The sequence below is a fragment of the Gordionus sp. m RMFG-2023 genome, chromosome 1, assembly GCF_954871325.1.
Source record: "Gordionus sp. m RMFG-2023 chromosome 1, tfGorSpeb1-WG-v2, whole genome shotgun sequence".
NCBI lineage: Eukaryota > Metazoa > Nematomorpha > Gordioida > Chordodea > Parachordodidae > Gordionus > Gordionus sp. m RMFG-2023.
Genome location: NC_088775.1, coordinates 11425559 through 11435522, shown reverse-complemented (window position 1 = coordinate 11435522; position 9964 = coordinate 11425559). Strand labels below are relative to the sequence as shown.

At 27.1% G+C, this 9964-nt stretch overlaps 1 protein-coding gene across 1 annotated transcript; it reads left to right on the top strand.

Annotated features, from left to right (window-relative positions):
* Window positions 1–508: 508 nt before the first annotated feature.
* On the top strand, window positions 509–9620 carry LOC135931550 (glutamate-rich WD repeat-containing protein 1-like). Its single transcript, XM_065468758.1, has 8 exons — window positions 509–653; window positions 698–792; window positions 886–1071; window positions 1135–1354; window positions 6322–6464; window positions 7332–7532; window positions 8540–8708; window positions 9334–9620. The coding sequence occupies exons 1-8, from the start codon at window positions 509–511 to the stop codon at window positions 9537–9539; spliced, it is 1365 nt and encodes a 454-aa protein (XP_065324830.1). The 3' UTR covers window positions 9540–9620.
* The last annotated feature ends 344 nt before the right edge of the window (window positions 9621–9964 follow it).

Below are 9964 nucleotides of genomic sequence, written 5' to 3'. Positions count from 1 at the left end.
AATTTTGATTTATGTATGAATGATTTTAATGTATAAAATAGCTATACATTAACCCAACTTTAAATATCATACTAAAATATGCATTTCTTGTTCCATATACTTATAAATTATAAATATTTATAAATTTATTATTAAGTTAGAATAGTATAATAGTAACACTGCCAAGTCTAGATACTTATTTTCCTGAAAGAAATTCTAGGCGTAGCTCCACTTTGTAATACTCGAACCTTTGGTATAAATTTTTTAAAAGGGTATCTGGATACATTATTTTAGCATAAAATTGATCTGACATTCTTGATCATTCACATCGCCAAAACCAGTTACATCATTTTGTTATCAATCAATAATTTAGCCAAAAAAAATAATTTTTAAATATTGGTGGCACTGATCCGCTCAATTAATCTCTTTTAACACATGAGCCATCTTTTATTAATATTCTTTTAAAGACCAGTCAGGGTTTAGTAACTTATTTAAATACTGGGATATTAAAGTCACATAATCATTTATCATGAAGAATAAAATAAAAAAATCCAAAAATTCTAAAAAAAATCTTAAAAATAAAAATGCACCCAAGCCTATAGAATGTAATGAGAGTGATAATGATCTCGAATGTGATGAATCTGTTTATGAAATATTACATAATTTTACTTTGGGTAATAGATTTATTTTTATTCTCTACCTTATTTTTTAACATTAGCTTCATCATGTCTAAGTTTTAACATCATCCCTGATAATTTGGGAAATAACAGAGCATTATACCCATTAACTGGATATATAGTGGCTGGAACTCAGGTTTATATTAATAAATATGTTCCTTTTTATATAATATTCACTTTTATGCATAAAAAAATTAATATGCTATTATTTTTACTAAAAAATATGGAGGGGCCCCATTTTCGCAAAAACTCTTTAATAGTATTAAAGATGGAAAATTTATGCAAGACTCAAAAATCTTCAGAAAATTTGGATAATGAAACTAGCGATAGTGAAACAGAGGAGGAGACAATAATTAAAACACCTAAATTTGAATCATCATCTATACATCATGAAGGGGGTGTTAATCGTTTAAAGGTATTATCTATACATTTATAATTTGAATTGATATAAATTGATAATATATTATTTTTAAACCAGTTAATGCAAATAAATGAAAAACTTATAGTGGCAACTTGGTCAGAGTCAAAAAAGGTACATTTATGGAATATAAATCAAGCCTTATTAGCTGTTAATGATTCTCGATATATGCATAAATACAAAAATATTGATAATTCAGAATATGCTACAAAGCCCATATTTACATTTGGTGGTCATATGGAGGAAGGTTTTGCTCTTGATTGGTCCCCTGTTAAAATTGGTACATTTTTAATAACATGTTTAAATTAAATTTTATGATTTTGAGATTTTTTTCCCTAGATAATTTATTTATCGTGAATGCCATAACCTTTTTTGAGGAAAATGAACACCATTTGTTACTTGTCATATATTTTTGAGTAAAGGTAATTCAAAACCTTACTCATTGCTTTAAAAATTTCATTAAAAAATATGGGGAAAATATATTTTGTTATATATTTTTTATTTTATTTATTACATCTTTGTTTTTTATACATATAATAGATATGATATATTTTTTTATAAAGAATATGTCAATAGTACTTATTTCTTTAGATGAAAATTATTTAACTCTACCTTGGAAATACTTTATTAGTGTGGATTTTTCTTAATTTAAATATTTCAACCTTGATATCCATCAGCCTAAATATTAAAAAAACATTGACTCTATATGAATAATACTGATGGAATTTAAACATTTCTAGCATACGCTCCATTTTTTACTTGCATTTACACTTGGATAGATATTATAAGACTATTTTAACTTATTGTTATAATAAATGTATTAGTATATTTCTCCACTACTTGAGCTAATGACTTGTTAAACTTTGATCCACTGAGGTAGGGAGTCATTCCATGCTAAAATCAAGCACCTCTCAATCTTCCCCAAATTTTGATAAAATTTATAGTCACATTAAAGATGTCCTAGATAGATTAAAATGGAAATCTTAGCTCGTTGGCAATCATAATACCTGAAAAGGGAGAGGGGGGGTTAAGTTACAAAAATTGGCCTTTTTTAACCCTTTTCTCATGAATTATTTAATTAAATTTTTTCAATTATTGTACAATTTTTAAACAAATGGAAAAAAATTTTCCGCCAACTACACCTTTTTAGATATTAAATGCAGTATCTTTTTGGGGGTTGGGGGGGGGGGGATATTTTAAAAATTTTTGATTCATATTTTTTTAATCGAATTTAAATTATTATTCGATTCGTCAAATATTAGATTCAAAAATTATAATTTTTAAAAATATTTACGAAAATGAAAAAGGGGGATATTAACATTTAAAAAAGTGATTTGATATGGGGAAAAAATAGTGAATTCTACAAGGAAAATGTTATACGTAAAATAGTTAATATTTGTAAATAATTTCCAATATTTACAAATTATTTTGAATAATAAGAATACATATATACAAATAATTATATCGAATTATTGATAAAAAGTTATTTAACAGTTAATATAGTTTCCTTATTCATAAAATAATTTTGTTATTCATGTTCGTAAAATGCGAATCGAATAACTAATAATTCGTTTTGGGTATTTTTACTACTAGTTTTATACGATAATGTTATTAAACGGCTCTATTTGAGCCAATATTAAAAAACGGCTATCTCAATATTTTGCCACAAATATTGCCTAATCCTCGAGATTTCACCAACAGATGTATGTCCAAACCTTTGTGCCATCTCTGAGCAATATCTTCAGTCTTGTATAATATTTTTCTGGATAAAATTTTAAGTTAGCCATTATTGGATTGTTATATTGAATGATAATTTATTCAATTCGTTCAAAACAATTAAATGCGAATATACATTTTTTTTATTCGTATTTATTTTTTGCATAGGTAGGTTGGAGAATTCCCGAAAATTTTCATTGTGGTAACTTTCCCATGGTAATTTTGGGAAAAATATGAGAATTATCGGAAATTTGTGGGAATTAATGATATTGCTTAAATTGTTTATACTATATATCATTATATTCAAGTAACAACGGATAAATTATAATGCAAATAATAAATTAATAATTAGTAAAATATTTTATCAAAACTCGATTTCATATATTTGTTATTTAGGCTTAGGAAACAAAAACTATAAAATTTGAGCTACTAAAATATTCTAAATAAATGTATCTAAGCTTTTCATGGTGATTTATAAGAATTTAACTTTTTTTAGTATAATTAAATCATACTTGGATAAGTAATTTATTTTTGGAAAAGTTATTGTCAAAAAAAAAAATTCTTATTCGGTTTAGGACACAAAAACTATTAAATGTGACTTAGGTGAGTATTTTGAATAAATTTATTTATGCTGAATTATTTATAAGAAATAGGATCTTATTTTTTTTAATTATTTATTTTTTAAAAATTGGGAAATTTGGAAATATTCGCTTTCAATAAATTCCCAAAGAATAATCCCAAAAAATTTCCGGAATATGCCCAGACTTAACAACCCTATGATATACCTACTGTACCTAAAATGACCATATATTACAAAAAAATTCGTTTTTATTTTTCTCCCAATTATAAATAATTTCCTTAGTTATAAATATATAATATAATATTCAAATTAATTTAATTTTAATTAGTGATGTACCGACGTTTTTTAATCAATCGGATCAAACCGATTTTTCAACTTTTTTGAAATATCGTTTGAAATAAATCGAAATTATTTTTTTAAATTTATTAATATTTAAGAAAATATATTTATATATAAGTTGATAAACATTTTTATATAATTTAATTGATCATTTTTTTTAAAACTAACTAAATTGAAAATATGTAAAAAAAAAATCATAAAATACATATTATCTTTTTTATAAGGTTGTTTAGGATTTTGAAACCAAATAAATAATTTTATTCTAACAGTTTTCATGGATCTTGAATAGGCATAGGATTCATTATTTTCTACACATTAGAAATACTTGAAACAAAAAAAATTTATATATAAATAATTAATCAATATTTATATTCTTTTACCTTGATGAGTAGAACTGAATAAATATAAAAATGATAGTGCCCTAGTATATTATATGTATTTACAATTTATTTTGGTTAAACGTCAATCAGAGGTTTTGCATACATCTGATTGGGGAATTATTATTATTATATTTGAAGTAAAAAAATGATGATTATATAATATTTTTTTTTTCGAAATATTAGATCTTTTTTATTAATTAAATTTTTACAAAAGTTTTGGAAAATTCATTTTTAAATAAAGATATTATAAATTGTAATAGTAATTTCCCTTTTGTAAATTTGAAAATATTGTATAAATTAATAAAGTTAATAATATATATTCTTCCGAGGATACCGTTTTACTATACTTTCAAAGATAGGTTAATTAAAATTTGTTATTAGTTATTATTTTAAATGACTTTTGTATGATGGTTGTGGTAAAAGTAGATAAATGCATTGAAAAATTAAAATATTTAGTATCTATAACGAGCAAAATCATATTATGGATATCGAATCGATTGATAATCGACCAATATAATATCGGACCGGATACACCATTAATAAGTTATATCTGTACACTCCTATTTTTAAGTAAATAATTAATCATTTAACTTCGGAAAAGGGTGAAAGAGGTGTCAATTTTTTTATGTCAGATAATATAATTGCTAACGAGCTATAAAATTTAGTTCTTATTCAAACTAGAACATATATGGCGTCATTACGAATTTTTTATCAAAAGATTTAGCTAAAAATCTAGCTTGACCATTTTGCATGCAAATTTGGAAGAATCTAAACGTCCGCAATGCGAGCGGGCTAGGTAAAATATTTAATAAAACATTGAGAGAGCGAGCTAATCTGAAATATTTTTCGGGCGATAATGAGCCCGACGCATTTATTTTGCATATTTAAATAAGTTTACGTGCAAATATATTGATATGAAATATTTTAAGGGTCAAACCAACCAATAAAATTTTTTTAAACATTGGACAGGGGCAGATGGGTTGAACAAAATTTTTAAATAAATGGACAGGCGTTTTAATTAAAAATCCGCTCATTGCTGACAATTTTTTCTGAATAACCTTGAATCACAGTTAGCACTTATTCGTTTTTTTGTTGGCCCATAACCACTCATTCTTTAAACACGTGATGATGCCGAGTTAATTCAAAACCTTGCATATTTAACTTTTGAGTATAGTTTACAGCCATTTAGTTTTAATTGATTGATATACAAAGGGTACTTGGTGAGAAAATGTTCATTCTGAATTCCAACTTACTATCTTGCCATGGAAAAAGGAAGTTGATTTGATTAAGAATTTGAATCAGCAATTATTGAAACATTATTCATGCCCTCTTAACGAGGAGAGAAGGTTGAAGGGAAGTTACTAATAATCGAAGATGGGCATTGTTTAACTTAATTATGATGAAGTTGAGGAGATCTTGGGAGATTAAAGGGAAAGATTGTAGATTTTAACATGGTTCAACATAAGATTTCTTCTAACTCGAATATATATTTTTATCAATGAAGTTTAATAAATTATAATTGCTTCCAATGCTAATCATCAATTAATAATAATTACTATCCCTATCAGGCAACCAAGACCTTAGTCCTTACCTAGTAATTCTCATTATTTTCATGTTTATTCATATTACATATACTTGTGAATCACTTAACATTTCTTTTTAAATTTTGCAAACCGGTTCAATATAAATTAATTTTCAATATTGCAATTTATGAAACCGATCGCGAGAAACCGTTTGCTAAATTTAAGAACCGGTTTGTTTGAACAGACTCCAACGCTGGTTATAAAATTTTTCAAATTCTGGAACTACTCCTTAAGAAGAGGAAGAAGAAAAGGAAATATCCTTCTTTCTTGGCCTGGATTAAAATCATTTATATCACCCTTTCTTTATTTTCGACTTCTGATTTTACCTGACATATTTCAGTATAAAGTATCTCCTAAAAATATATATAAGAAAAATTGGTACATACATTAAGAGTCGCTGATAAATTATAGTTAATAATTTCCAAATATCACCTAGGTACTCTGAACACGCTAGAAAAGTATTCCATCAGAATCAGTTCGTGCATTATTTAAAAGAAACGCTCATTATAATTCATATTTAAGCTTTAAATTTCTTAAAAAACTTACCTTCCTATGGGCACTACCTTTAAAAAAAACCTATTTTTCTACGGGTTACTACATTATCACATTAATTAACTATTACCATTAATTTCATACTTAAATTTAATAGGCAGATTAGCTACAGGTGATAACAAGTCGAACATTCATCTATGGAACATGAGGGACGATTCTACCTGGCACGTCGATCAGATTCCTTATATATCTCACAAACTCTCAGTCGAAGATATCCAATGGTCACCAAGTGAGGCTGATGTATAATTTTATTATTTTAAAAATGATATATATTTATATTTGTTTGCTTAAAATTTTAATATTATCCCAATATCGGTTCAATTTTCTACGTGGTCATTCACAATATAATACAACTATATTGGATAATTCTGTTACATCAAATCCCAAAATTTTTATTATAAATCCATCAAACTGAGTCACCTTCATTTTTTCCCTTTCAGACGTATGACCCGGCCTAATTTTATTAAATTGGTTGACACTAATAACACTGATTACTGACCCCGTTATCTAATAAAAATTTTACCCTACCATCTAATAACATGACATAAACTCTCGGACATATATCCTCTAACTACTCAGAATCTATCTTACTTTTATTAGTATTTTATTTGTAAAGTTGTATTATCAAAAAAAAATTTAAATCATCGCTAATGCTAACCGTATTATCAAAATAGAAATTTATTATCTATATCATTACTTAATTAATTTTGTTATAATTTATTCATATTTACAAAACATTTATTTCCTAAATGACCAAATTTATTGCACTTATCACATTTTAAAGCTCTACAATTTATAAATTCCCCTCGACCTCATCTTACGCAATTTAAATTGCGTATTACTGCACATTCGTGAGATGACTCAACTGTCCACAATTATAACGCTTGATTGTCACTGTTCTTTCAATATTCTCTATAAACTCTATACCGCGATATATAATTTAAATACTGTATTATCATTTGATTTTCCAAAAATTTGAGTAATATTGAAAAAAAATAATAAAATCGTATTTTTATTTGAGACATGGTGGCGAGGGGATTTATTTATCCAACGCTAATTTATTTAATGTTTAGTCCTCGATGGTACTTTTTTTTTAAAAAAATGAAGGTATTCGCTTCCTGCTCCGTCGACAGAACCATAAAAATATGGGACTGCAGGGCGGCTCACGACAAGGCCTGCATGCTCACCGCTACCGAGGCCCACGACTCCGATATTAACGTCATAAGCTGGAACAAACTCGAACAGTTTTTCTTAGTGTCAGGTGCCGACGACGGAACCATAAAAATATGGGATCTCAGGGAGTTTAAGGTATTTGATTTACATTCACATATCAGGATTCATATTCATTCAAATAATGTTATTGAATCGAATAATTTATATCCATTCGAATAATTCGTATTCCTTTTATGTAATTTAGTCGAATTATGAATAGGCTAATTATACGATGAATAACTTTTTATCATTTTCATATCATAGGTATAGGCAACTTCCTCCCATGCCCCCTCCTACATGCCCCATCCTTTTCCCCCCAAAAAATGTGAATTTAAAGATTAATTTTACATTTTCGGGAAAAAGCGTTTAATACTGACTAAATAGTTTTTATAATAAAAAATTATGATTATTCTTTTTTATTCCATGTATCGAATCAATCTTAATACATAACTCATACATTTTGATGTATATCTAAGTTTTTGAACATTTCCATGGATAATGATCTCTATTACTAAACCATTGCCAGATATTATAGTGTAATTTTTTTTAAAGTGTAAGCACCCAGCTTTTTCCGCTAATCTTCTTTCCCCTTGGGAAATCTTGGCTCCACCTATGATTCATATTCAAATCCAATAATGGTGTAATTTCATAAATTAATCGAACATAAGAAAGATTTTTTTCATAAACCTAATAGACCTAATCGCAATTTACATATAATAATCAAATCTACTTGAGCGACAGCTCAAATGATGGTTTAGATTCTTTTTTATCTCGCTTTTAAAATTGTCTGAATGCGATCATTAATTATTTAAACGTAGTTTTTGTTATATAAAGATTCCACTCTAAGACTAAATCGTCTGAATGCGATATACAGATTAATTTTTTGAACGTAGTCTTTGTTTTATAAAGTTTTCACTCTAAGACTAAGAGTTCTACTAATAACTTGCATTTTATTCGTAATTTCAATAATCAAACATTTAGACATATATGAATGAACTTTTTTTTATTAGTTAGTATCCTTGATAATTTCACTAGAAAAATTATTACAAACAGAATAGAAAATAATCGAAAGTATATGAAAATGTTTATTAAAATTAAAAAAGGAGAACAAGCCCATGGCCGTCTTCAAGTATCATTCCGGCCCCATTACCTCCGTCGAATGGAAACCGGACGAAAGCTCCGTATTCGCGGCTGCCTCCGGCGATGATAAACTTACCGTTTGGGACCTTTCTCTCGAAAAAGACGAGATTCAAGATCCCAAGACAGAACATTGTATATTTCTATGTTTTGATATTATTTTTTTTATCCTGAAATCTTATCGATATCCAAGATCGGGTTATTTGTAGTGGATTATGTTCAAATTTTTTTTTTTAATATAAAATGCATTCCCGTTTTTGGATTGGAAACAGGTGTTACCATTTTACTAGTGGAAATGGTATTTTTACCAGTCATACTTGAAAAATTTGTAATAAACAAAGTAATTTTAATTACCACTTGGGTGGTTACTGGTTATATGTACAAGTTATTAATAATTTTCTGTGCGTTCTTAGGGCGCTTAGATAAGTTCTAATCTCTAAAAAATGAGTATATTTCTTTAGATATTACAAGAAATTGGGGGGGGGGCATATCTAGCAATTTAACCCAATTGAAATAGTATTGCCTCCCTATATATACATATATATATATATTATTTTCAATATTGTTTTAGTTTTTTTTCCAGCATACTAATAGATAGATAAGAGATGCATTTTTTATAAAATGTAATATAATATTTGTTGTTACTCATGGAATATTCTATAAAACATTGCATGATTTCCTTTAAATTTCTAAATGATAAATAAAATAAAAACAATTAAATTGCCAAATATTTCAAAATTTTAAATTATTTTTTTTAAAGCGGCCAATGGTGACCAAGGTGAACCATCAACCAATCCCGAAATCGAAGAACTAAAAGCGATTGAAGCAGAAGTTCCACCTTACCTGCTATTTGTTCATCAGGGGCAAAATGAGATTAAAGAATTGCATTGGCATCCTCAAATTCCTGGTCTTATAATAGACACATCATTTACCGGCATCAACATATTTAAGACTATCAATGTTTGATGGATTATTTTTTTTCTCAGCCTATCGTTAATGACGGAAATGTTTAAAAATATGCTCAATTGATTATTGTAAATATAAACCTGTATTTCAATGCCGATAAACCTACACAATAAATCATCTATTGCTAACAATCTTATATACATTTAGTGAATAAACAAAATTGACTCATAGCTAGTATTTTATGGTAACCAATAATAATTTACGCTGCATTTATATAAGTGAGATTCACTCATGCGATTCAATAATTTTCTTTGCTTAATTTACAAAAGCAACCAATAAGAGGTATAAATTATAAATCAATTTACAAGTATTTCAGAAAGTGTTATCGCTGTGGCAAACTAGATGTGATTTTGTAAGCGATTAGTTTTGCATCGCTTAAGCAAATTGCGCTTATAACGCAACCTTAGAGAATTTCCATTTTTTAA